The 26,904-nt window shown below is 48.6% G+C and overlaps 10 protein-coding genes across 10 annotated transcripts; 7 read left to right on the top strand and 3 right to left on the bottom strand.

Annotated features, from left to right (window-relative positions):
* Window positions 1–527: 527 nt before the first annotated feature.
* FTJAE_3418 (uncharacterized protein) lies at window positions 528–1,677 on the top strand (the record flags this gene model as incomplete). Its single annotated transcript, XM_037349713.1, has 2 exons — window positions 528–1,141; window positions 1,188–1,677. The coding sequence occupies 2 exons, from the start codon at window positions 528–530 to the stop codon at window positions 1,675–1,677; spliced, it is 1,104 nt and encodes a 367-aa protein (XP_037209441.1).
* Window positions 1,678–1,883: 206 nt separating this feature from the next.
* On the top strand, window positions 1,884–2,849 carry FTJAE_3419 (mitotic spindle assembly checkpoint MAD2; the record flags this gene model as incomplete). Its single annotated transcript, XM_037349714.1, has 6 exons — window positions 1,884–1,979; window positions 2,042–2,067; window positions 2,120–2,158; window positions 2,208–2,236; window positions 2,294–2,439; window positions 2,490–2,849. The coding sequence occupies 6 exons, from the start codon at window positions 1,884–1,886 to the stop codon at window positions 2,847–2,849; spliced, it is 696 nt and encodes a 231-aa protein (XP_037209442.1).
* A 395-nt stretch (window positions 2,850–3,244) lies between these two features.
* FTJAE_3420 (ubiquitin thiolesterase) lies at window positions 3,245–5,803 on the bottom strand (the record flags this gene model as incomplete). Its single annotated transcript, XM_037349716.1, has 4 exons — window positions 3,245–3,389; window positions 3,441–5,524; window positions 5,597–5,664; window positions 5,776–5,803. 4 exons carry the CDS (start codon window positions 5,801–5,803, stop codon window positions 3,245–3,247), a joined length of 2,325 nt encoding a protein of 774 aa, XP_037209443.1.
* A 957-nt stretch (window positions 5,804–6,760) lies between these two features.
* Window positions 6,761–10,764, bottom strand: FTJAE_3421 (uncharacterized protein; the record flags this gene model as incomplete). Its single annotated transcript, XM_037349717.1, has 2 exons — window positions 6,761–10,246; window positions 10,309–10,764. 2 exons carry the CDS (start codon window positions 10,762–10,764, stop codon window positions 6,761–6,763), a joined length of 3,942 nt encoding a protein of 1,313 aa, XP_037209444.1.
* Window positions 10,765–11,409: 645 nt separating this feature from the next.
* Window positions 11,410–12,411, top strand: FTJAE_3422 (uncharacterized protein; the record flags this gene model as incomplete). Its single annotated transcript, XM_037349718.1, has 1 exon — window positions 11,410–12,411. The coding sequence occupies one exon, from the start codon at window positions 11,410–11,412 to the stop codon at window positions 12,409–12,411; it is 1,002 nt and encodes a 333-aa protein (XP_037209445.1).
* Window positions 12,412–12,985: 574 nt separating this feature from the next.
* Window positions 12,986–16,092, top strand: FTJAE_3423 (uncharacterized protein; the record flags this gene model as incomplete). Its single annotated transcript, XM_037349719.1, has 5 exons — window positions 12,986–13,417; window positions 13,862–13,987; window positions 14,263–14,443; window positions 14,490–15,799; window positions 15,859–16,092. 5 exons carry the CDS (start codon window positions 12,986–12,988, stop codon window positions 16,090–16,092), a joined length of 2,283 nt encoding a protein of 760 aa, XP_037209446.1.
* Window positions 16,093–18,081: 1,989 nt separating this feature from the next.
* On the top strand, window positions 18,082–18,732 carry FTJAE_3424 (nitrogen fixation protein; the record flags this gene model as incomplete). Its single annotated transcript, XM_037349720.1, has 2 exons — window positions 18,082–18,511; window positions 18,596–18,732. 2 exons carry the CDS (start codon window positions 18,082–18,084, stop codon window positions 18,730–18,732), a joined length of 567 nt encoding a protein of 188 aa, XP_037209447.1.
* Window positions 18,733–20,054: 1,322 nt separating this feature from the next.
* FTJAE_3425 (beta-carotene 15 15'-dioxygenase) lies at window positions 20,055–21,838 on the bottom strand (the record flags this gene model as incomplete). The annotated part of the gene is made up of 2 exons (XM_037349721.1): window positions 20,055–21,671; window positions 21,719–21,838. The coding sequence occupies 2 exons, from the start codon at window positions 21,836–21,838 to the stop codon at window positions 20,055–20,057; spliced, it is 1,737 nt and encodes a 578-aa protein (XP_037209448.1).
* Window positions 21,839–23,390: 1,552 nt separating this feature from the next.
* On the top strand, window positions 23,391–24,197 carry FTJAE_3426 (kinetochore fta4; the record flags this gene model as incomplete). The annotated part of the gene is made up of 1 exon (XM_037349722.1): window positions 23,391–24,197. One exon carries the CDS (start codon window positions 23,391–23,393, stop codon window positions 24,195–24,197), a length of 807 nt encoding a protein of 268 aa, XP_037209449.1.
* Window positions 24,198–25,629: 1,432 nt separating this feature from the next.
* Window positions 25,630–26,747, top strand: FTJAE_3427 (uncharacterized protein; the record flags this gene model as incomplete). The annotated part of the gene is made up of 2 exons (XM_037349723.1): window positions 25,630–26,205; window positions 26,256–26,747. The coding sequence occupies 2 exons, from the start codon at window positions 25,630–25,632 to the stop codon at window positions 26,745–26,747; spliced, it is 1,068 nt and encodes a 355-aa protein (XP_037209450.1).
* Between the last annotated feature and the right edge of the window lie 157 nt (window positions 26,748–26,904).

The raw sequence follows: 26,904 nt of genomic DNA on the forward strand, positions 1-26,904 counted from the left end.
TTCAACCCTTCAGTTAGACGATTTACAACATCCCAAGCCTCATAAGCGTAACGATCGTGTATGCTCCCTTCCAAGGTGGTGCCCGGATGCTACAAGTATTACCTACAGTGCTGTCACAAGACCTATCAAAATGCAAGTTGCCGTTCGGTTCTGTCAAACTGAGATGGAAGTTCTTTCGATGCCTCACGTACCGGGCGATGTAACAGAGTCATGATTGGATCGCCTGTGTTTATATGACATCTGGGTTTGTTATTTGGTCCTAGAGAAGTCATGAAGTATCGCTTGTCCTCCTCTTTGCCAAAAGCTTCATAGTCTCTGTTGGACTACTTCAAGATCGCCTCGGGCGTCGGTTGTGAGAGCTTGACTAGTATGTCTGTCTTAGTCTTTAGATGACTATTCGAGAGTTCCAAAAGGGTGTTTGAATGGTATATGGCATACAAGTGTGCGCCGGACCCCAGTCACCATAATAATGAACTGTGTTCCTTATGTTTCGCATTGATCTCCTCAGTGGCCCATGAGACTTCACCATGAATACTAGGAGTGAGCCGCTTTGTTCTCTCCAGGGCCGCTCGGATGTCTACGGAGTCGGTATTCGAGCCGCCTTTTACGCGCAATGGCTTGGCTCTCTTCTCATTGAATACCTCTCTGAAGAGAACCTCGCAGATTTGCGGTTTATCAGTTTGTTTTCTTCAGCAGGCGCATCTATATCTCTTGTCATTGGAGTCGCTTACAACTCACTTGAGCCACTCGATATATGCCTTTTACTTCTTCTAGCCATGGGTTTCTTCCTGTTCCAAATCCCATTATACATATGGCGTATTGTCACAAGATGCCAAGCTCACCTTAACCCATTCCAACTCTCAAAGGAGAAACATGGACATTTCTACCATCTCATGAGTCTGACGGTCCTCTCAGCCAACGTGTCGATTGGAACATGGTACTTTACGTCTTTTCTTCCTCAACTGCGCCGTGATTGCCGTGACCTGGTATTCCTATTTGGCAAGGTCAGTCTCGAAAGTCAGGGGTATACCACAGCTGGCTCGATTTTCTTCATTGGGATCCTTGTCGGCATTGGCGGGTTCATCTTTTTGAATGCTTGTTGCACCATCACCAGATCGAGTTCACGACATAGGAGAGCGAGGTGAGATCGTTCCAAGCTACTCAATTGCATGACTGAACATGTTCAGGTCGAGAAATATCTGGCGACTCAAAATACTGCGCGCAACATCTGGTGTCATCGTCTTTACACTTCTGGTTCTATCGATCGAGCTTCCCATTAAGTGGAACCACATCCAAGGCGTTAACGAATTTAGTACAGTCGCACAATTACTGCCCTTGATGCTCACTATTGGAATATTCCTACGATCTTGGGCTGTTTATGCCAGCGGAGCCAAGGATATGCCGGGAGGACGAAGGCGACGCAGACCTCCTTCAACTTCCACTTCGTCTTCGTCGACATCAACATCTACATCGACCACATCAAGTAGCAGCTCTTCTCAGGTCATAGGATATTATTATATGTACCCTGCTGACCAGAATGATGAGGAAGAACCTCAGTACGACTACGATGATTACTATGACTATTACAACGATCACAATAGCCACTGTTCAAATACGGCAGAGGAGGACCAAACCCAGATTCAGTGGCCACAAGGAGTTCATTTCTCGCGTTGGTAAATTGACAATAAATATATCTTTGTCGCCATATCAAGGTGAAGCTCGGTGACCTCGGTGAACCCCGCCGCACAGACCCTTGAGACCCCTTCCACTTCCACCCCGCAACCGCAAAGTAAACAAAACCACCAATTCACGAACTCAACTCAACCCGTCACAATCGCCAGCACGTACCCTTCATTCCAATTGATATCCCAGTAGTGCCCAAAATGTCGTCAAAGGAAGCTTCCAAGAGCAAGGACAAGGATAAGTCCAAGGTCCATAAACTCTCCCTCAAGGGCAGCGCTCGTCTTGTCGCTGAATTTGTACGTTGGAACAAGCTGATTTCCTACTTGGGCGAGAGTTTTGCTAACCGTTGGGTTTACAGTTTCAATATTCTATTCACAGCATTCTGTACGCGAACCTACGCTTTATCGGTCGGCGATGTTTGTTAATGATATGATAGCTTCCAACGAGGTGTCTATCCTGCAGAGGACTTTACAGTGTACGTTTGTTGCGACAGACTCTCTCGAGCATCAACTGACAATTACCAGCGTCAAGAAATATGGCCTCAACATGCTGGGTAAGCCCGCGGCCCTTCCCTTCACGGCGACCGAACCTCGCGACTAACACCATCCAGTCTCGGCCGATGACCAAGTAAAAGCCTACATCAAAAAGATCATGTCCCAACTCGACAAATGGATGGTCGGCGGCAAGATCTCCAAGCTCGTCATCGTCATCACAGACAAAGACACAGGCGAGCACGTCGAGCGCTGGCAATTCGACGTACGACCTTCCAACCCTCCCTCTCGTTACAACCTCTCTAACATCAACAGGTCCAAATTTTCCAACCCGTCAAGAAATCCAAGTCCTCCAAGTCCTCCTCCAAAGACCAAGAAAACGCCGCTCCCGCTGGTTCCGCGCCCACAGCCCCCGAAAAGACAGAAACAGAAATCCAAGCCGAGATCGCAGCTATTTTTCGACAAATCACCGCTTCTGTTACGTTCCTCCCTCAGCTCAGCGGTGATTGCACATTCAACGTCCTCGTTTACGCTGATGCGGATAGTGAGGTCCCTGTTGAGTGGGGTGATTCGGATGCGAAGGAGATTGAGAATGGCGAAAAGGTGCAACTGAGGGGATTCAGCACGGCGAATCACCGTGTTGATACGTTGGTCAGCTATCGATTTACCGATTGAGCTGAAGGATTTTGAGTGTATAATGGAGGGAAAGAGATGGTTGAGTTGCTTTTGGTGGATTTCGGCATAACTCAGGCATGATTTATCTTGAGAGGCGTTACGAGGCGCCTTGGGGACTTTGTTTGTCCATATTCAATATTCAACGGTCATGATGGATTTGTACGATACGTATCAGGATATTTTGTTATCTAATCTTCGCAGACATAATACCCCGTCGCTTCTACATGATGTGTCTCGTTCTGCTTTTCTAATGCCCAGATACCAAATCATGACAGCGTAGACATAGCTGCCATCACCTCTTCAGCCTCGCGCCATTCACCGTCTCATGCAACCAAACCTATCTTCAAATTCAACTGCGCCTCACCCATTGCTATACAGTCGATAGCCTCGACTACCTAGACTCGCTTGAAAAAGTACACATACGCAAACTTACGCATCTCATCAACATCATGAGCTTCAACGACCTTCTCATCGTTGAAGAGCACCCAAGTTGAAACGTCGGCATCTCCCAAAGCCTTGCGGATGAAAGCAACGTAATGCCTGGAAACTAGTTAGCATGCCTATGTGCTGCAATTGCGTAGGAATACTTACCCAGCATGGATACTTGTGCCCTTATGGCACACGATTGATCGAAGTTGGAAAGTCGCGGGCAAATCAGCACTTCCAGCAAGTTCCTTAGGAGCAGCTGCTTCGGCGGGAGCATCATCGTCAAATGTTCCTTGGTCGTCAGGATGGCTGAACAGCCACTCAACAGCCCGCTCAACATCGCCACCTGTTTCCTTCAGTGCCTTCTTGGCTTGAGGGGCACCGAAACCCATAGCCCCGAGCATCTCGATTTTCTCAGGGTCAGCGGTGTTGGCGCCACCACTTTGAGCACCAAGATCAAGGGGCGCATCAATGTCAGGGTCCTCCATGTGTCCGAATAACCATTCCATCGCGGCGTTGGCGTCAGAGTTTCCAGTAGCGTGAAGAGCACGCTCGCAACGGTTGCGGGGGAAGCCCATGGCTTCGAGTTGAGCCAGGGCGGCAGCATCAGGTTCGAAAGCGGGAGCTTTAACCTCAGGCTCGTCTGGCAGTTGTTCCTCTCCGGGCTGCAGTCCCTTGGATAGATATTCGTCCAGGTTGAAGGGCTCGTCCGGTACAAGAACAGGAACATCAACCTTGATAGGAACCCAGTTGACGACAGTCATCTTTCGTGCGTTGACGACTAGGGTATCGGGGAATGTCTTGAACAACGATCGCTTGGTGAAACCATCCTTGCTTCCGCAAGCAGAGCAAGTCAACTCTACCTTCTCAGCTCCTGTGAAGTTATCCAGACACTCCTTGAGTGACACGGGCTTGTAAGCATCTGGGCCGTCCGAACCCTCCTCACGGGGAAGCTTTTCTAGGGGGACGTCGATGAAAATGTTGTCTTGCTCGTTGCTGCTATATCGCACCTTGTGGCATCCCAGACATTGGAGTCTTTGTTCGAGAACAAATCGGAAGGGTTGTGTAGGGTCCTTTCCATCGGGGTGGGGAGATCGAGTGATGAGCTTTAATAGATGCTGAAGAAATTCGAGAGCGTCCTGCTGTCGCATTGTAGAAAACTCTTCATGTCCTCGACCGATGAGGTGCTTGAGCATGGCTGGCGCAAGACCCTTCTGATGTGTGATTCCCTCTGCAGGAACATCAGAATCAGGTTTAGAGTATCGTCCAGACAAAAGTCCATCGGCTGTCTTTCGGAGCTGGGTTTCAATATCCGCAGCGGGTTCGGGGACGATGGGCAGGTCGTCATTGGGTCGGAAATATCTCTCTTGGAAAGAAGGCATGTCAAACAAGCACTGGATGATACTGGCGAGGTAGCAGCTGTTTCCGAGGTTCTTCAACCCAGTAAGACCAGGGCCAAACAGAGGCTTGAGCTCCTTGCCGTCTTCCGTTGTCATGCTGAAATCCCACTTGAGATTCTGCTCAATCTGCATCTCAGTCAAGCTCTTTTCCGTCTTCTGACGCTCCGCCAATACGATGCCCCAGTGGTTCAAGTGCTCGCCCAGGTTGTCGTCCACTCGTTCGTCGTCACACTTGTAACAGTAAATATCGGCGGTTCCCTCAGGTGTGATAGATCCAAGCTTCACAGCAACACCATGACCGGACTCGTTGGCGTGAGCAAGAGCATGCGAGTTTCCGTCGACGCCACCCATCTGCTTACGGCCACATCCTAAGTTGCCACACTCAATACACAGCCAAAGGTTCTCTGCTAGGTCGCAAGCGTAGCAGTGACTCAAGTCGTTTTGCTCGATTTTCTTAGCAGGCGCTTGTTGCATCATTAAGATATGCTCGCAGCTGGTCAGCTCCTGTTCCCATGCCTTGACCTCTTCCTTTCGAGAAAATGTGTTCGCCTTGAGAATACCGTCAACCATAGGTGCGAGCTTGGGATGCGTTCGGTCGAGTTCGGTGTTACAGTCGAGGCACTTGACAGTCAGCGCTGTATCATATCGGTCCTCCTCAGTTTCAGCGGCGATGGCTAGCTTGGACATCTTGGCGGGGGGTTCGTCTCGTTCGACAATCTTTCTTGTGCGGCGGATGTTTAGAGCGAGGGGATGTTGGGTCAGCGCATAGTGAAGTTTATCATGGTTACGGTCGCCAGCGCATCCTCCGTTGAAGCACTGGAGGCAGACATCGAGTCCAGCGGGATCATCCTGTTCAGTTTGGTCAGTAAGCTAAGCTTTGAGGATTTCAAGGGCTTGGCGCTCAGCAAGTGGGATTCTTACGATGGAGTCGAAACATTGAGTACAGTCTTCGCGATAGACGGACTGCGAAGGGTTAGGGGGTGTCAGCCCTGAAGTATAGTCAGTCTACAAAGTCCTGCTGAGGTCGACCGCGAGCTTGTCGCAACTATCATGACTCGTGGTCGATCAAATGGCGGGGTCGATTTTGAAGATTCACGTACCGATCAAGTCGAGATGCTGGCAAGCCATAATGGGGAAATGTAAGGTTTTCTTCCTCTTTTTATAAGCTCCGGTGTGTTCGCGACAAGTAAAAGAGAGGATTGAGGTGATATGGGTAGAAGGTTGATGTGGAATCAAGATCGAGCTGAAATCAGCACTGTAGTTGGAAGCTTCAGATGTTTTAGTGATAGGCGGCACACGTCACTGGAGCTTAGGTGCCTGGGGAAGGCGGCGGGGCATTCCACCAGCCACTCACACCGTTTGGTGGCGCTGTGGCGTTACTCCTTTGATGATTCCATCCAAGATCCCGGTCCAAACTTGTGATGATTCCATATTGAAGTGGTAATCGTGTTAGTTTTTGGTTGTTCTTTCTGTTGCTATCTCTTTGTCTCGAAAAACGGGTATTGGCAGATCAAAACGTTGTATGTAGTGATATTGTTTCTAATTGGCACTCGACTTGCTTGACAAGTCTGAAGCGGCTTGTGAGTCTCACAACTCCAACGAGGCAGCTTGACGTTACACAACACAATCTAGACTTAGGTGCCAATGCTGCAAGCTATGGGCTTGAGTTTTAATATCCCTACCACCAGGGATTCAAGGTGGATAGGGCGTTCAAGGCATTCATTCATTTGCATGGTATCACAGCAGATTGCCTACCCTAAACTCACTAATTGAGCACCATCTGACAAACACCTGACACAGAATTTACCAATAATTGTTTCGCTTTGTAAACTCTGTGTTGCTAAAATCAATACGATTGATTTGATATGAATGAGATATGAATGCTAATAGACACCATCTCGCCCTACAAACTGTTCTTACCAAATTCTGTATGGCTTCAAGCACGGTCACAACTTCTTCCAAAAAGCAAAAATATAAGATCTTACTCAACTTCTTGATCCCTCCATCATCTTGACAACAGCAACCAGAAAAACCGACACTAAGTAAGATGTTGAGATGCAGCGCCATCGGACTCTTCTTCTATCACTACCTATTTCGCAATGATGCGATGTCCTGTTCCGAAATTGGGAATTGCCAACAGCCGTGGAGCACATATCCCGCCCATCTATAGAGAGGCTCTTGGCTCTCTTTTTCTATATCTATGTCCATCGCACGGTCCATTGCTTCTGCGGCGACCTGCATCGCTTTGGCAAGATTCACTATGCGGCTGCCGCTGGCTTTTGGTGCATTATCATCTGTGGTAGTGCTCTGTTTAGTGAACGAGTCGAAGAATAATTCCGAAAACCTCGACCCGTGTCCATCGCCAATGTTCCACAGCGTCGATACAGTTGAACTGACCCCAGAACACATCAGTGCAGGGACAAGTCCCAAAACCTCATCTCCAAGAGGCACGTTCACGACACCCCCCTGGCACGCTATCATGTTGACGTGTGTGCCTGGTGAGACTCGAATATCAAAGAATTCTCGAGCCGTGACGCTCTCAACCGGGCGTTGCTCATTAGGCGGCGTACACGGCATAGGAAACTCGACATTGTGATCCAGAGGATCTTTCGATTCCCAGTTGCAATGAGTGTGTAGATGAAGGAGACGAGACTCGACAGCCTCATCTAGGAACTTCTCCTTGGAGGCAGTCTGGTCGATCATTGGTTTTGTGCCGAACCGATCGGCTAGTGTCCGGATACTTGCCCGTCCTGCTTGAAGAAATGTGGATTCGGATTCCGCGATGCCTGATATGAATTTGATGTTGATGGGCGCCAGCGATGGTCGTGCCACTTCTGTGGCCGCGAAGCATGAGCGCAGAAGTGACTGGCTGTGTGTGTAAACAACGGGATTCCGGTGTATCAACGCTTGATGTCCTCCAATCGCAAGTGCATGAAGCGGAAGCCGGTGGAGAGCAGTGGATGGACACAGTACAATAAGATCATTCTTCTTGACATGGCGGGAAAGCGGCGCGATGAGACCACCCAGCATGCTATCCAACGCTTTGCGTGCCTTTTCCGTGTCCAGAGTCGTCTTCCCTGGGTTAAGATATGTTTTTAGCCAAGTATTCACATCTTCTACTCTTGTAGTCAACATATCCATGGTAAGTTTCACACTCATGTTTCCTTTGGATCGCTTCCTAGCTGTGAGCAGCAACAGTCTACCGGTGACCCCGGTGAAATATGAAGGGAGATGGAACCAGTCAACCAGGGCAATGCTTGTACCGCTCTGGGCTGTGATTCTGGCCACATCAGACAAGTCGAACGGCTGAGCCTCTCTCAAGTCGAGGAGTTGCCTCAGCAAGTCGTGCGTCTCTCTCATGTTTCGACGATGCTTGTCCAGCTGCCTACGCAGATCGAACTTGGCCATCCCCTGAGCCTTCTCCACACGCTGTTCAAGCTCCAGCATCTCGTAGTAACCGGGTGCAGCTTCAGGACAAGCCTTGATCTTATCCACCATCTCAGTTGGAATAGACATACGCACCCCGATGGTCCGCGCCAATGAACGTGCTTTGTACTTCTGCACCCATTGCCATATCTTTATGATAGTCTCATCAGACGGTTCACCTGGGGCCGCGAGAAGCAATTCGATGGCTGTGAGGATCGTATATGCATTGGCATTAGATGCGGTGATGCTCTGCCGGTGTGTGATCCCTTCCAGGCCTGAACTGGAGGAAGCATGGAGCTCGCTCAACGAAAATATCACATAAGCCTCTTCGGCTTGACTGATTCCTCTCTTGCGGAGGTCGTGGATTTTTGCCTTGGCATAATCTGAAAGAGAGGAAGTATCGTTCTCTGCCTTTTTGGGCCCATTGTCTACCATTCCACCTTTGGTATTCCTGGAGCTCGCTGCTTGCTCCTCTAATTGTCTTATCCGTCTGATCATGAACATGCAGATTTGCGCCCCAGATCGCTGATGAAGAGCCACCCGAACCAGGTCTTTGCTTCCACGAAACTCAGCCAGAGCACGGTCGTTGTATCTTTCAGCATTTGCCAATCGTTCTCCTGATTCAGCGCCGGTAAAGTCCGCCAAGTCATCTAGCGGTGCCATGTATGTGAGTGCGATTTGGGCTAGCCAACTGCCCTTGTTGCCTGGAAACTTGTCTCGGACGATCTTGGGGAGGCTTTCTTCGAGCTCGAGTAGTCTCTTGAGCTCAGAGAGGCGAAGGTCCCAGAGCTTTAGATCAGAAAAGTGCATCTGCCTCCCGAATCTGAGCATGACCAAGCAGAACAGTCGACGGTTCTTTTGGTGCACCGGGGGCTTACTGAGCCATGAACAGAGACGCTTGTACCGTTCCTCTGTGGGCTCATCGATATCCGTGACTTTGGGGAAGACAATAGTTTTCAAGACGGCTTCTGTCACGCCTCTGAACTCTTCAAGGACCGAGTTCCCAGTGGTGATATCTTCAAGTAGCCACTTCAGTACCAGCTGAATGGACATTTCTTGCAACTTTGCCTGATCTCCAATGGCATCGCTCCAACCCCAATAGAATGTCTCATCCCCATCGTCGTCCTGAATCTGAGGCTGGGGATCTGGCTGCGCAGAAGAAGTGGTGTTCCTTCGGTAGCCCTGCCTCGAATGCATCCAATTTCCCACCGATGGTGTGGATGTCTCCAGTTGACTTGCCTCCTCGTTTACCCTACCAGCTTCATCCTGTCGACGAAGACTTCGCAGGAGTGATGCCTGACTCCTGAGGAGCAACGCCCGCACCACTGGGGCGTCGAAGTGCGGATACTCATTAAAGAAGTTATCGACCCAGTCGAGAGCGCTATCACGATCCATCAGGCTCGCGAGGGCAACGGAGTTGAGGCCAACATGATGATGAACCAGATCGCAAATATCCTCCGATACCGTCCGGTCATACGTATCGAGGCGCGTCTGCACGTCAAAATACGTGGTCCTGAACAATTCCATTCCAGTGACCTCGTAATATTTCCTGGACAGATCTGCAGCAGCCGCTAAGCAATAGCCAGTCTTCGTGCCGTCGACAGCCTCCATGTGAGTGGCTAGCGCCTCTGTTCGCTCTAATTTGTCGATAGGGTCGTTGATGCATGACAACCTCTCGTACGCCATTGCTTGCATATGCGGTGTGGCCTCCATGTTTCCGATACCAAAGTTATCGCAGAACCTCTGGAAAGCCGCCTCAGAGTTGTCGAACTCCTGAGCGGCGCTCTCTTGCTCTTGCAGCTGAATGTGTGTGGTTGCCCACTGAAGGCGAACAACTGCCTCGATGTAGTCCCGACCTCGACTCGGAGGGATGCTTGCTACAGCCTCCAGAAACTCGGTGACCACAGGGCCTCGGTCTTCTGGTGGCGTACGATTGAGCTCCACGCGGAACAGGGCATTGGCCTCGTTGAACATGCCTCGCTGCGTCAGAGAGCGCCGCAGCAGTCGCAACCCACCCCAAGGTATCTTTTCACCTGAAGCGTCTGTCACGTCATGTAGCGGGATGTGCTCTGCCTCCGGATTATTGTATCCCGAATATAGCCTGGTGAACAGGCTTGCGATGACATATCTTCGAACACAGCCTGCCTAAACACGATGTTAGGTCGGTCGTCAAATCAAGTTTGAGGGTCTGGAGACAGCTGCCGTACCTGGACATCAGTGTAATCCGCTACAGGTACTCCAGAAAGCCAATGCTGCGTCGTTTCAATCTCTATCTTTGACGACGTCACATCACCTCGATGTCTCGTCCCGAGCATGGCCCACGTCAAAAGCATGAGTCGATGTTCGGGTGATTCGAAGTCTTCTTTGGCCTCTCGCAGCTGTGAAAGCTTTGAGTCTAGGATGTGCCATGCCCGGCCCCATTTGCCCGCCTCCAACTCGAGGTCAGCGTGCTCAATGGCGACAACCGGAACTGCTGCAAAAGGCCGAAGCTCATTGTCAAATATTGCTCTGGATTCGTTTGCGAGACCTGACATCTTGAGCCAGATGGCACGTTCAAGCTGTTTGACGGCCTCTGGAGGCAATGAGCTGTACAGAGAGGTATATATCCCCCAGTAGTGAGGAGATATTGACATCTCACTCATTTGTTCCAATGGTACGTCCATTTTGAAGTTTTGGGTCTTGAAAAATAATAGAAACGCCCAAGTGAGATGAGAGTAAGCGAGAACAGCGTTTAAGACAAAGATCGAGATGATGCTGAGTATTTGGAAATGTTGTGTCGCTTCTTACAACAAAGCCATACCAATCTTATTATACTATCCTTCTCATATTATATCCCCTCATCTTTTGCTCTTTGGCCTCACAGCTTTGTCTAACATGCACTTTTTTCAGCTCGTTTCAGCTTCTTTCGAATCCGGGAGTTGAGGGGAAGTCACACTGATCTTATCGGACGATATCGGTCAATAGCGTCCATTGTGATGCGTGAGAAAAAGCAATAAATGTGCACGACAAGGATGCTCGGGACGACTTAGATTCACGAGATACGTTGCAATCGCTGTTACGCGCTGGTGGCGTGGTGGTCTAGATCCAGGAGCCTGATTCTAGACGCGCAATGAAACGTGGTGTTGTAGTGAGGCTGAGTGCAGTATATATCTCGGTGTATACGTGTTGATCTTAGACCGGATTCCACGGCTCAGACTATGCGAATTCAAAGACAACTTATATTCAGTAAAATCGTTCAACATTCGCTGGCCCTCTACCAAGAGCTTCAATCTCACTTGCACAATAAGCGCCTCCATTGGTCTGGCATAATGGCGAATCTCTCTGACAATTCGAAATCACCAATCCCGTCGTCTGTGTTCGATAGCGACGCTGATGACACCAACTTCACGTCCCCAGTCCTTCTACCATTGACTGTGTCAATCGATGATGATGGCGCAGGACAGCTCTCAGCACCGCAGACGAATGACACGGCCCAACTCTCTGAACCACGAATGATTATATCAGCTGGTGACTCGCCCAGCCTTCTACAAGCTGCACTCAAAAGACCTGTCCTCGCCGGAACCTACTTCAACGAGCCGGCGTATCTTGTCCAGCTGCAGTTGCACTTGTCGCTGTCAGGCGGAAATCGAAGCTGGCTCAGACGTATACAGACGGTTGACATCCACGTCCTTGTCGAAGATGCACCGAGAGATGATGCACAGAGTGTTCAGGAGGATTCAGATAGTAGCAACAGTGATTACGAGGAGGAGGAATTTCCGCATCCAGCAATTGTCAAGGCATTCCCAAGCCCCAGTGGTTGGGAGGGTACACCGCAATCCGCTGAGGTGTCGTTAACACACGGAATCGGCTTGCAAGTAGGCTACACTCCTGCTTCTATCTCCTACAACATCGGAGAGTCACGCACCTGGACGAAGACCGGAGCCGTCAAGGTCAAGGTAGCACACAAAGGACCCGGGCAGAACAAGTTGCATGTCCGTGTCGAAGAGAGTTCCGTGGACAAGGCTGGAGTTCCGGACTATCTGTTAGTACCTTTTATCATCAGACACCGATCCCGTCGCTTCCGTATGCGTGTTGGCATCCACGCGCGCTTTGGCTTCTGGCGTGGAAAGCTGGCGGAAGTGGTGCCCATCCTTGGTCGAGCTGATGAGCCTTTGTTCTTTGATCCGCTGGTTATGCGTCGGGCTATGGAGAAGGGGCGGAGGGGTGTTAATGGGGAGAAGGTCGTTGAGTGGCGTGGTGCGCTGGATGAAGTTGCGTTGCAGGAGTACTCGTCGCTGGTCGATAAGAATGCTACCCAGGGGGGACAGTAAACTATTATGGAGGATGGCATTTGAACCCAAAGCCGAGAAATAAGGGAGATAGATGTACAGGTCAATAGACGTGTTGTAATGACCTGCATCGCTCGCTAGAACCCGCCTCCTATTTAGGATAGTAAGCTTGGCTTGGTCTTACGACGCTGTGCCGTTCGTTACGTGGCGATGCTTCAAGTATCAGATCTCGTTTCTAAAACCACGAGCATTCGAGGTGACATGTTATACTGGTCGAAAACCCATCCAAAGTCCCTGTCTGGCTATGGTGGAGGGTCTAGTAGTAACGCCTTACAGGAAGCCTTGTTGGCTCGGCATGTCCAGAATGCCTTGCCACTGAATTGTTTTTGTTTCTTGCTTTTGTAAATTACCTATGTAGGCATGTAATTTTGTTGACTCTTTCCTCAATAGCCTGCAGAGGAACCGAGAGAGCCTTGCCGTCCAATAGCAAGTTGCATCTGAGAGCCTGATCAGGCTGTGCAGAATGCACCATCAGCCAGCAGCGAGCGAGCTCTATGTAATCTTTTCAACTATCCATTGGCACCATCAGCAAGTCAATCATATAGAATTTCACCTGATGGCAGAGCTTCTGGGCATCGTCGCTGGCGGAGCTGGACTTGCCTCTCTAGCACTCCAGTTAGTCGATGGCGGCCAGAAACTGCGACAGCGTTATAAGAACGTCAAAGGCTTTGGGGGCAACATCACTTGGTTGAGTGAAGATGTCGAGCTCATCGGTAAACAACTCATGCAACTCGAAGCCAGCGCAGACGACATCATGCAAGAGCAGCTTGGCCCAATCATGATGGGGAGATGTCGAGACCGCTCTATAAGAGTAGCAGATCGCTTAACGAATCTGGCTGGTGGTATACCAGAAACCTCGTCCAGAAGACAGATTATACGAACTACATTCAGGTCAAGTCAATGGAAGGGCGAGCTTGATGACCTTCAGGTTTTTGTCACTGGTCTTAAGCAAGACATATCACAGTACACTACTCCTCCGCTCTCCGCAGTGAGAAGTAAACCTAACTATCGAATCTACAGGCTTTACATTATTCAGCAACACTTATACATGCGTAATAGCCGGAAATCGCTGGCCACAGTGGATAGCACACCGTCGGAAACTTCAATCGTTGCTCTATCAACAGAGACTGCCTCCCACGATAGTAGCCTTGGCACTACTACGGCATTTGAGCATGGAATCTTTCAATATTCGACATGCAACTGTAGTTGCTCATGTCATAAAAAGTGCACAGCGAGTGGCATATTCTGGCGTCTGCAATACTCTCCGCTCGCCGAGATATTCAAGGCCTGTGACAATCCGGCCTGCTCTGCAAGGCGTTACCGTTTTAATCTTCGGTTGACGTTGTATGGCTATGGGGTCCCGTTGAAAGCAGCCCTTGGATTTGATCTTATCACCGAGCCAGGGCGATATTCTCTACAACCATGTCTACAGATCGAAACTGTCGTTGACTTCGATGCACCTGGATTTGTAATTCTGGAGAAGCTGGCCTTCGAAGAAATAGACTGGGCAACTGCCGAGATTGAGTTCAAAGATCTATACAAGGCTTGCCCTGGATTTGTGAATCAGGTTGATCCATTAGGTCGTGGATATCTTGAGGATGGTCTCCCTTACACAAGTTTGGAGTGTTGCTAACTTGAGCTGTAGAGGGCCGTCGGGTGGTATAGATCCCACGCTTTCGCCCATATTATCAATCTAGACACTCTGTCAAATATCATCCAAGCTTTTGTCGTATTGTTTCGGACCAAAGAAGCGTCCCACAGCATAGGGCTAGTATTCAATACCTACCACGCTACTTTGGTACAATTTAATTGACATTTTGAAGCCTCTTGCAGCAAGCCCAAGAAATGATGGTGCTCTACGGGGGCTATGAGGGCCCTATCTTCTCTCTCACTGCTCTTGGGTGCGATTTCGCGAATGCTGGGCCGACTAGGGACGTGTGGAATTTGCCCTACACTTGTAGAGATGACCCTTTCCATTTGCACTTTACGAAAACACTTCTTGCAGTAAATTCGAGTAAGCAACTATCTCAGGAAACTTCAATACATGATTGGTCTAATAGAAGATGTCCAAGATTTTGGGGATAACCCTCCCCTCCATACTTCGCTCTTATTTGGATCGGATGAAGATTTCAAGTTTTGTCTTGAGAGAAACACACAACCTTTCGAAAAGGTCGTGAACTTTCGGGGCCAGTCAGCATTTCATATCGCCGTTTTCCAACCTTCGCGTGTGGCTCAACTCCTGGCTGCTGGTCATCCAGTTGACTTGAGCGATGAGAACGGCACGACTCCTTTGATCTATGCGGCAACAGCAAATGTGCCAGATTCAGTTATGATTCTTATTGAGAATGGCGCCAAATTATTGCTCCCTGTAACTGGTCACACTATTTTCCATGAAGGTGTTTGGCCCGATTGGAATGTGGTGTGGCAGATCATCGACTTCGCTTCAGCATCACATCCAAATCTTATACCTCGGCTATTCAAAGACCTGCTTTTACACTCTCGGATCTTTGTGGACAAAGAATGCTACTCTGCACATGTCTCCGACTTTCAAGACGGCTGTATTAACTTCTGGTCCCGAGTGGTTTCCACACTCGGCAGCCCCAACTTCGCCTTCGACGACGGCACAACCTTGATGCACATGACCCGCGATTCCCAATCTGCGAGAGCTCTCATGAAACTAGGCTTTACCGAGTTCAATCAAAAGATGGGGGATTTACTTCTCCACCTCTCATCATTACATGATCCGTTCCTGTTCCAGATTGCTTTTGCGAATGGCGGCGACGCACTTCTACAAACCGGCTGGGGCTGGGATGTCACTGACAGGTTGCTCCATGACCTTGAAACATGCAGCTGGAAAGAGTTTCCAGAATCGTTAGAAACTTTGCGGTTCATCCTTGACAAAGGGGTACAATTCCCGCCCCGGGATAATTGCGTATACATCAATCACGCTCCCAAGTGGATGGCCTGTTCGTTAAGGGCATTTGCGTGGCTTGAGGTATCAGAAAGGCATGGGGCGATGGAAAGAGTAAAGCAAGTTTCCCTCACACTTCTGCGGCAAATGTATTTCGACCAAGCTGGTCTGCATCACACATGCTGCACAATGTGCAACTCTGACTTGGCCTATGACATTAACGACCGCTTTTGGGACATTTCCGAGCAAATCAGTCTTGATGCATTGAATCTGAAGATAACAGGCCTATCCAAGAAGCCGTATCCGGTATTGAAGATCGAGGTTATGGTCGGTGTCCGAGACGTCTGGAAAAGAAAATGCGCAGAACAATGGCCCGAGCCGCGGCTTGCACCCAACTTGAGGTCGGCAATCCAGAGCGATAGGGCGGAAGATTTGATGGAGTTACTGAAGGTGATTCGAGTAAGTGTCATCCAAAGAAGCTATACCCTTTCACGCCATGCATTTTAACGGAATAATAGACATCCAAACATCCCAAGATTCCAGAGCCATTTTCAAGCCATTGGGATCGTATTGTTGAGAAGAAATTGGAATCTGACCATTGGACCTTGGAGTATGATCTTGAGTTGGGCGTGGTTAAGCTTGGGGTTGGTCTCTATCGGTGCGGAGGTGATCAGTTCGAGAGCTGGCTTCCACTACTAACTCAGCTGACAGAAGTGCTTCTTGCTGAAGAGTCAGTAGCATCGGAATCTTGATAATCCAAACAGACCGCTTTGGAAAGGATGTGGACATTGGTAGGCTTGAATAATAGGCAGATACGAGGTATTATCAAATTGCAAGTGCTGATTGTTTTTATGGATCTAATGACAATACATGGAAGCTCGATCTTGAAGCACCTGTCGCCATCAACATGTAAGAAGCTATTCTCTTTGTGAAGAACATGGCTTTCCATAATCCCCATAGATATGTATTTCTCATATCGCGAGGTACCAGTCCATATATGCACTTACAGTTTGAGATACGATCCATGTGAAGGAAGGCAAAAAAGCTGAGGACCTTACCCCCTACTAGAAATAGCTAATTCTGCAGCCACTCAAGTCTTTACGAGATCTACATCAATTATTCAATTGCTTTTAGAGTAGAGATCCTAAGTTTTCTTGCTCCGGGAGGCATCCACATAGAAGAGAGTTCCCTCATCAGTAATGGGGAAAGAAAGAGAAACTTGACATTATACCACGCTGGGGTAGCTTCCAGAATGCATTGCTGTTATAAAAATACGTAGAATGTTCTACATTTTATATACTTGTATAGATTCTCTTTGTAGTTGAATGAATGACTTGGCAGCTTCTGGCAGTCAAGCCGGGTCGTCGGAGGTTGACCCCGGAGTTCTGATCAGGGTATAACACTTTAGGAATTCCAACGCATCACCGAAGCATCACGAAATGTCGGCAGTGAATAAAATATGCCACATGTGATATACATATTGAGCTAACGTCACAATGTTGCAGCTGCATACAGATCGATGTAACCCATTTGCGTTGAAGTGCCAAATGTCCGGGAGCATATCCCCGACTCCGTGCAAAAAGCGAGCGGGGATTTCAACGACCGAGATCCACCAACTTTGCAATTCGTCTTTGATCTGACAGTCCGAGTCGCAAATTAGTACCAGATCATGCATTGACAATTGACATTTACTTTCGGTCTCGGGCTGATTGATAGCATTCTTACCCGAAGGTAGACATCCTCAATCTATGACCCGGCGGACTGTGTAAGGCGAAGTTGTGTTGACTTATCAATCTCCTGTTGGCCTTATCAGATGGAAAAAAGCCATGCACGTTAACAAATCATTTCCCAGCGCCGGTAACGTGCGCCAACGCCGATGTCGCCGGGTTTACACCGAAGTTCAACAACTACTCCATTAACTATCAGCATCTTCTCATTTGGCCAGTAATAAATCGATCTGCACTTTAGGGTTGAGACTACAGTGTCTGTACGGAGAAGAATACCGATGGACCGCCTGAAGGATCGAGAAACAAACGGATAAATTGCCGCTCCATGGTCCATGACGATGTGTGATTCGCCTCGGCATGTCATTAGTAATGAATGTTTTGGCTGGCATCTTATCAGATGCAGACTAGTCCGGGTCCCCGGCCACAACCTACGTCTAAGCTCTCGGTTTACTCCTCACCTGTGAATCCAATCGGACTGACTTTGCTCCATCGTTACTGAGAGTAGGAGAGCATGATTGACAAAGAATAGATAATAAAATAAACAGTAAAATAACAACATCGAAGGCTCATAAAGGCAAACGTCAATAAAGAGAAGTGGAAGTAATTAGGCGGGTCTTGAATCTGTGTCTCTCTTCTCTTCTCCGAGGAGTACCGAGCTAATAAAGACGTAATGGCCGAGCAATCGAAGCTCACTGATTGGCCCCAGTCTACTCCACACCACCGCAACCCATTGCCCGAAATCGCCATCTCCTCTCTCAAGTCCCGCCCGCAACAAGAGAACAGCATCTTTTTTTTTAGGCCAAACCCCCAGACTCGATCCTCCCTCCGTCATCGCTTTTCGCCTCCCCATTCAACTTCAACTCTCTGATCTTTGCATCACTTCACTTTTCCATTCTTGCATCTTGCATCAATCCTGACAAACACACGACCTACGCACAACCTGATATTCGACGACCTTGATATATCAACCAAAAAAAACCTACAAATACACCACACAACACAACACATATCACAATGTTCGCTAGAGGAATTCGCGCTGTCTCGCGGCGAGCTGCTGTCGCTGCTCCCCTCGCCCGTCCTACCATCCTCCCTACCCGCCAGATCTCTCCCGCCGTCGCCGTCAACGCTACCCGCTCCTACCACGAGAAGGTCCTCGACCACTACTCGCGACCCCGAAATGTCGGCTCCATGAACAAGAAGGATGCTGATGTCGGAACTGGTCTCGTCGGCGCCCCGGCCTGTGGCGATGTCATGAAGCTCCAGATCCGCGTCGACCCTGAAACCCAGAAGATCTCTGAGGTTAAGTTCAAGACGTTCGGATGTGGTTCCGCCATCGCCTCCAGCAGCTATCTCACTGAGCTCGTGCGCGGCATGAGCTTGGATGATGCCGGCAAGGTCAAGAACACTGAGATTGCTAAGGAGCTCTGCTTACCCCCCGTCAAGCGTAAGTTTTACTACCCTCATATCTCGCTTACCGTTTGCTTAATTGCGGTATATTGCGCACTGTGATGCTAACTAAATTCGATAGTGCACTGCTCCATGCTTGCTGAGGATGCCATCAAGTCTGCCATCTCAGATTACTACACCAAGAACCCCAACGCCAAGGTCAGCAACCTCAGCGGTACCGGCATGAAGCTTCCCGAGGCCGACGCCGCTGCTGCTTAAACGTGGTAATTGATCAAAGCAAATTTCAACGTAAAAAAAAAAAACACGAATATCACATCACATTGCTTTTACGCCATGTCACAATACTTGGGAAACTAGGAAATGATACCCTCTTTGAGGCAGGATGAAAAGAAGAAAGTCGTTCGGAACATCAACGAAGGAGGGGAGTCATCTTTGGATCTAGTCTGGAACAACATTGTCTGACGCAACACGTCTGACTAGTCTTTCCCTTCTTTATCCGCAACATTCATGGGATCAGTATTTGGGAGTCAGGGGTTCTTTTATTTTATTATCTATCTGAAATCACTATGGTTGTGATTGGGCTTACAGGGGATGCGACGAAGAAGGGGGTCTGTCTACATTGGAGCGGGGTCGGTAGAATGAGATGAACTGTATCAAATAGTAGCTACAAGCACGAAATGTCAAATGTTTTCATCAAATGAGTATGTTATTGTTTCGTGAGTCAGTGAAGATTGACAAGCTGTTATCTGATGGGGTGATAACTCACGGCTTCCGCGGAGATGGGACTGTCGTTGTGATACGGCTCATGTTATCAATCGTGCAATTTTCAGGGTCCATGCCTCGGTCACCGAGCATCCTCGCTTCTTAGGTCAGATAACCTCGTTTCTGGAGCCTCATGATCATCATGAGCTGAGTGAGCGCTCACCACGATTTAACCCATGAACCTTGTGCTCATCTCCAGATGATCTCTCCATAAACCCAATTCCTGAGACCCTGTCCAATCAATAGCAAGCGATCCCAGTCCCAATCTCGTGATTCACCCTCAAGACTCCTTATCAATCACCCCACCACAGCATACAAGCAACAAGTCCAATAACAGTGAATAACTTCACTTCCAAGTCTCAAATTCGTGTATACAAACACATTGGCTTTCTGGTACCAGCTTCATATGCAAAAAAAGAGATCTCTCATCCCTGCCGCAACTCATGCAAGGTCCAGTTACTGCTCGATTAAAAAATCCTCCGTAGCGCGTCAGCATCAGGCCATTTTCCACCAAAAAAGTAAAGCCACCGTTGCATTTCGCGGGGTAGCTCGATCGATTTGAGATATTGGGCTCCGAGGTTTTGGGAGAGGGATATTGAGTGCCCGTGGGGGTTTTCGTATCGAATTTGAGGATTTATGGACTGTGATGGGTGGTGTAAGTGCGGGTTTGGGGTGAAGAACACGATATAAGGCCACGGTAGTTCTTAACGTGCTATGATTTGCTTAAGGGAATACTTTCTGTCTATAAGATTGAATGTTCGCTCTTGGTATACCCATGTCTATCTATATGCATGCATCGCTCGATTATAATCTTCGATTTAAGCAGCTGGCAAATGAATGCCATGAAATCCCTGCCCAATCGCAAAATCAGCCTCTGCTCTACCCATCTCCTCCATAGTCTTTCCATTCAAGCACAGTATATACGCCGTCTCATTAACTCCATCGACAACCAGACTAAAGATAATCCCGTCATCTTCTTCCTCTGCTCCAGGCCTTGGCACGAAGACCGGCTCGCCAGGGGTATGTCCTTCAGGTCCCGTCCATATGAAAGCCTCGCTGGTATCCAAGTCTGTCTTTACCAGAGCGTCAACTGAGGTTGTTAGACCGCGCAGTGAGGCGCTGTAGACATAGCGATAGGGTTTGCCGGTGCGAAGGGGGTGGATGGTTGGGAGCTCGCCTGCGTGTGGACTAGGAATGGCGAGGACTTGTTCTGCGCTGGCGGAGAATTTTGTATCTGGTGTTGGTTTTGAAGGCAATCTGAAGCGGTATCTTGTGAGAGTTGGTGCACAGTTCTTGTACCGGTCATTCTTGAACCAGTATTTCTTCGTAGCGTCGTCGCGATCCATAAGAACATCATAGTAAAAGCCCTTGATGATATCCATATTGTCATACTTGGCCAAATCGAAGAAAAGATCTGTCTGCTCAGTGCCATCTTCATCTTTGACCTTTTTCTCAAAAGCATTAACGCTGTGGAAGAAGAAAGCAGCCGGCGTTGAAAAAGTAGCGACAAGCCCCTTTCCGTGGCGGCGATCAACAACTAGCCACTTGCATTTCCTCTCCTTATCGAATGGCTTCATAGAATCAATTATGTTTCCCTCCCACTGTGTCTTTAGTCCTCTCCATGCGTATTGTGATGCGGGTATGCATATCACAATGTGGTTTTCTGTGAGGAAGAAACTGTGCATGTACGCCGGTGGAACATTGAGATCAGAGATTGTAGCGAGGACCTCTGTTTCGCCTGAAGCGGCGTCGACTCTGAAGATTCGATATGTTGGAACTCGGCCGAATGCAAGGTTAAAGTTGAAAAGGTCTCCTGAGTCGGGGTCGCGTTGGGCGTGAGAGCAGGAACAGGGACCGCTGAGCGAGGGGTGAAGATCGTATTGCGTGGTCTCGCCCAGGGGTTGAAGAGTTGAAGGATCTATACGCCGTATTCCAGTGTAATCTGTAGAAACAAACAGATTGCTCGTGTTGACTCGATGTCCAAGAGGCCCTGTCACTCCATTTGTCAACTCCTCCGCCTTGTCATCCTTTGGCACACCAGGAACATTCGCCAAAAGCGCGACATTATGATTCCCCAACTTTGGTTCAAAAACAGTCATGACCTTTGCAAAGATCCCAACACAAGGATCTGCTTTCTGTCCAAACGTCATTCCTGATCGCCATCCTTTCTTCTTCACATCAGCGATCCACTCATCAGCCTGTCGTCTTGATGAGTACCACACTTGTGTCTCGCCATCTTCAGAGGGAATGATGTCAAAGCGATGAGTTTGTGCAAAGCCGTCGAACCAGTGGGTTGTGAAGTGTGTGCCGCGAGCTGTGTCTTCAACGCGACTTTGGCCGGGACCAGTGCGGTAGAGAGAACCAGCTGCCCATGAGGGGATGGTGCCTTTGAGAGTTAGGCGGAGAGGACCACGATGTTCTTCTAGACGATCAAACTGGACAAGTTAGTTTCAGTATTTAGGTCAGAGAGGGAAGAACTTACAGCAGCTTCGTTGGGCCATGATTTCCATGATTCGGCGAGGATGTTCTTGGTGATGTTTGAAGCGTCTTCTTGTTCATGCTCTCGGGTGCGGTGATAGACACCCGGGCCGTTGAGCGCCATATTAAAGTTTATTTGCGAAAATGCCTAAGAAGAAGCGAGAAACAGTTTCTTTCGTTTCGTTTGCGACAATATTGTTTGGGGCCTGGGAAACAAAGATGCAAGAACAAGAGGCATGCTCTAAAGATATGTCTATAGATTAAGCGTGAAATGAAGTTCAGCTCATGTGCCAAGTGAGAAATAAAGTGTTGGCTCTATACAAACACAACACAGTGCACCTTGTTGTCTGTGTCTGTGTAGGTATGTTTGCAACGCAATGCAGTGTTAGCACCGACGATGAACCTGCAAGTGAAGATGACCACTTTAAAGCTTCACTGTCGTCATTCAACTTCAAAACAATAAAACGCAACTCTTTACAAAACGCATCATTATAATAGGGTATTTTTCAAAATATGGATCTCAAACCTATTAAGTACAAAAACCCGCCCGTTGTACTCCCACGCATGGGCTGTGTAAAGTCAATGACGCTACCATCAGTAAACCAAACCGGATTCCGCACCAGAAAACGAAAATACCAAGCCCCGACACTTCCGCATAAAAGAAATCACCACAAAAACAACTCATGTCGGCACCCGAAAGGCTGAGGTTGTTGATTTACTCTAAGTTAGTGGCTCAATACTTTGTGCGCCTTCGCGTGTGCGGTATTGTTCCGCTCGTCGTCGCTTGGGGGACCTATCAACGGTTGAGGGAAAGGTGGTTAGTTTGGGACGCTGGCGTTTAAGGGGATGGATGCATCTTGCGATACTGTGTTAGCGAAAGCGAGTATGGCTTGACGAGAATGTGCTTCGTTGGCATGAGCATCGTGGATTTGTCGGCGTACGGCAGGCGGGGGATTGACGACTCGAGATTCCGGTGTGTGACTCTTGGGCTGGATCCTGGCGTTTATTGCTTGTTGTGCTGGATTTAGAGTATGCTATTAGATTCCGATGTAGTACATACTATCTATCAGGCGGTGATGGTTTATTGATGATGAGGATATCGATGTCGGTGAGTGAAACTGGTCTTGATGAATGCTTGTCCTGCTCGATATAATCAAGACACTGGCCCTGTTGAATGGGTTGAGAACATGTATCCATGACGAGTGATTATCTCTGGAATCAATAAAACTGACAGAATTACTTTTACTCAGATACAGATCTCATAAATACCAGCCTTTTGTCTGAACAACGAAGCAATGATGCAAAGTGGTGATGGCAGGTATTGGATGTTTGCTTCATGGCTGACTCCATTCTCTTTGCGGGTTTTATCGTCTCGGCAAGCTAGCAATAATTGATTTCATGGCTTCATTGACTGCTTCTATGAAAACATTGAAGCTACCTAAACTCATATTGAGTATCTTCATGAAGACTGGACTTACAATCTTTAGATGATCACCCGATGTGATGAAGAACCAAACTCTTAGGCGGGGGTCCGTTGGGGGGTTCACCCACTGAATATGTGCTGATCTTAGTGAACACCCTTCTGAACGTCCATCTCTTTACACGTGATTGACCAAGCATCATCAATACCAACTGTCATCACGATCATCAGAATCAAGGATACAAAGAATATCACCATGTCATCTCGCCCAGCAGCACCGACAATCCCGTCGGTGAAGCAATCTTTCATCACCAGCCAAACAACCCTTCTTTCTCAGCCCATCGCTCCATCGCGCTCATGGCAAGAAACCAACGACGCGTCAGATGAGGCTATCCCCGACCGCGTCGTTCAAGAAGTCCTATATAATCTCAACCACACAATCCAGCAGCATTGTCGTCGTGTGTATCCTCCGCAGGCTAGTCGCAGTATTGCTGAGCAGATCAATGATGTTTACACCAAGGATGCTGAGCGGAAGGTGGGGGGTCCAACTGATACTGAGGGCGGCATTGGCAGAGAGCTTGACTTGAGTGAGTACTTCAGCATCACATATGAGAACTTCAGACTGACTTTCGTAGCCGAAGATGAAGCTATAGCAGCGTTGCCCGCTTCATGGCACTTGGAAAAAGACATCAACGACCATCCCATGGAAACCAAGCGCTACGCAGACGCTGTCCAGCAACTCACTGAACTCAACGACCAGCGCAAGCAACTTCGAGAGCAAGTCGCGCGCTTGAAGCGCCTTCAGACTATCGTTCAGCCACTTCAGACAGATGAAAATGGCGCCGGTATCCAAGAGAATCTACTCACCCGGAATGGCCCAGTTGAGAAAGAGCTTGAGAGAATGAGAATTTTACTGGCAAGAGTTGGTGGCCGTGTGCTTTCGCTGCCTGAGGAAGCTCCGAATGGTGAGGCGAAGGAAGTCAGTTTGACTGAGATGGGTGCGCAGGGGCGGAAGAGACGTGTTGATCAGTTTCTTGCTGATGATAAGGTGTTTCCGTCATGAACCAGCATTGAGAATTGGTCCCTGCGAGGCCACAAGCCCAGTCATATGAGCAATGCTCGTTCTTATTCGCAACATGGAGCTTTTATGAGTATGGCACTCAGACGACGCGATAAGTCTTCCCTACTGGTTCGCACACGGTGTTGTCGGGTATGACTGGTCATCCCCTGTATGAATTGATGCCGGTTGCTTCACGAGAAGATGCGGCCATCGCACACAGAAGTACGAGGACAAGCAGAGCCTCCCCCATCTACAGGAGTAGCGAGCTTCGGATATGGGTGGTTTTCTACATCTGCCATCGGTCCAAGACCGCTGTTGAAAGTCCGGGACAGTGAGCGGTTGTCGGGCTTGAATTGCGACAGCCGAGAGTGCGCAGACAGCGGCTACAATCAGAGGAACTGGCGCCAGTCAGTTTTTGAAACATCTCATGTATGCGTAAACGACTGGTTGTCGGACAAGGGGACAACGTCACCGAGGCTCAACGTCCAAGAAATAGTCACTCATATTGCATGGAAGATTGTTCTTGAGAGACTCTTCTCGCTTATGGTGGTGATCAAGATGTTTGCTGGTTTTTCTGATTGGTGAGACCTGCGAACGGTAATGGCCCAAGCCATTGACATAATTGTTGTCATATATAGAGCTTCAACGACGGTCAGCGTCAATAATTAAGAATTCAGTACTCTTCCTACGGAGCAATCACTGATCCTTCAGCTTATGTACCACCAACGGCCTCAATGCCGAGGCTGATAGGGGATCTCTGTTCCCAATCTGACACTGAATTGTCTTTCTGGTACGGTTTACAGTGATATATCCCAATGAATTGTGCCCTGTGCTACCCTTGACTCACACATTAGCCTAAGCTTTCATCTCGCGTACACATGTAGACAATACGTGAGACACTGTTTAGCCTTGCTGCGTCACTCCTCTCGTCGGTAGCGAATCATACAAGCTGACCATTCAGAGTTATTGTTAGTCAAGTGCTCTTTCTGTGTCGTCTGCCATACGATATCGTGCCCAGTTGAAGGATTGGCCGTGGTCGAATACCCGAGAGTGCACAAGCTCAAGAGAAAACCAACACAGACGTCTAGTTCTAGCCAATGAACGTTCGGATGAATCTAACGGATATCTTGATGTGTATCAGTGGCTTGATGGCGATCTATTGTGCAGCGCTTGTGTGAGAAACCACCAGTTACTCATCACACAATGGCGCCGTCGATCATCAATGATTTGGTCGAAACACTGTAGATTGGGAATACATTGAGCCAGTCTACGGTAGATATCGATTGTGAATCCGTGAATGCTGCCAGAGAAGACACGAAGGTCTTCGTGCTCGGTCATAAATACCGGCGCGAGGGTATGCTGGACACGGGGGCATCTTACTACCTATACACTCATTCTTACACACACATATATATATATATATAACTTCAACAACATGGACCCTAACAAGCCTCAAACATTACCTTATCCCACCCGCTTACAGCGTATATACCGTGTCTTTGGCTTCACCAAGGGGTACAACTTTGTTCTTTGGTTCCTCTTCGGCGGAGCTTTTCTTGCTTTTACACTATCTCGTTTTATATATCTCGACTTTGACGGACGACTATGTCCTAGTGAGCCACCTACCAACAGGCCATACGGCTCAAGAGGAGCTGTTCCTGGAGAATGCTACTATTACCGTAGTCGTGTTGGCAAGGCTGGTATAATCATGCATCTCGCTGGCATTCTCCCAGCAGCTGTTCTGGTGGTTTTTCAGTTTCTACCAGCTATTCGACATAGAGCCCTCATCGTCCATCGAATTAATGGCTATATTGTTCTCCTCCTGTCAACAGTCGGAATGATTGGAGTCTTTATGATCGCCAGACACACTTTTGGTGGCACGTTGGAAATGCAGACTGTTACTGGTGCTGCGAGCATCTTGTTTGTTACGTGCATGTTGTTGGCTTATATCAACATCAAGAAGCTCCAACTTGAGCAACATCGAGCGTGGATGATCCGAGGTTGGATTATTGTGAGTCCTCAACACGGAACGGCGATAACTAACTTGCTAACACTTTCAAGGCCGCTCATGTTGTCACCATGAGACTCATTGGAATCATAATGGCCCAGATTACCAGCCGGATGGATCCTTACTATACTACTACCCCATGTGCAGTCTTGGACTCAATGTTCTATAATAACAAACCTGCTGTGGAAGCGTTATACCCCGACTGCATTGGATTCTACACGGGCGAAACCCCAGACCAGCGCGTCATCATCAAGGGAACATCTGGTGGACGCCCCGACGAGATTGCAGCGAGTCTCAATAGTGCTTTTGGGGCGAGTGCCTGGCTTGCTCTGCTCCTTCACATCATTGCTGCGGAGTTGTATCTTCGACTTACATCTGCTGAGAGTGAGAGGTTACGAAAGGTTTCTTACAGGTGGCAGCAAAATGCTGGTATGAAGGATCCGGGTAATGCTGGGTTGACGGCGCAGAGACTTGGGGATGCGGAGCCGTGGGTATGTCCTGATGATGATCAGACGGTTTATGGTGATGGAGAGAGTTTTAGGTGATTGAAGGATAATTCATGGAAAGGAAGAGGGCATGGTCTTATCACATACAACTTAGTAGACAATTAATATGAAGCACAAGATGCTATTGACAACATGAGCAAGTCAATTCTTGGTTCTCATTCAGCCGAAGCATTACACAGCTATCTACAGTCCATTT

The sequence above is a fragment of the Fusarium tjaetaba genome (assembly GCF_013396195.1).
Source record: "Fusarium tjaetaba strain NRRL 66243 chromosome Unknown NRRL66243_c0000066, whole genome shotgun sequence".
Lineage (NCBI taxonomy): Eukaryota > Fungi > Ascomycota > Sordariomycetes > Hypocreales > Nectriaceae > Fusarium > Fusarium tjaetaba.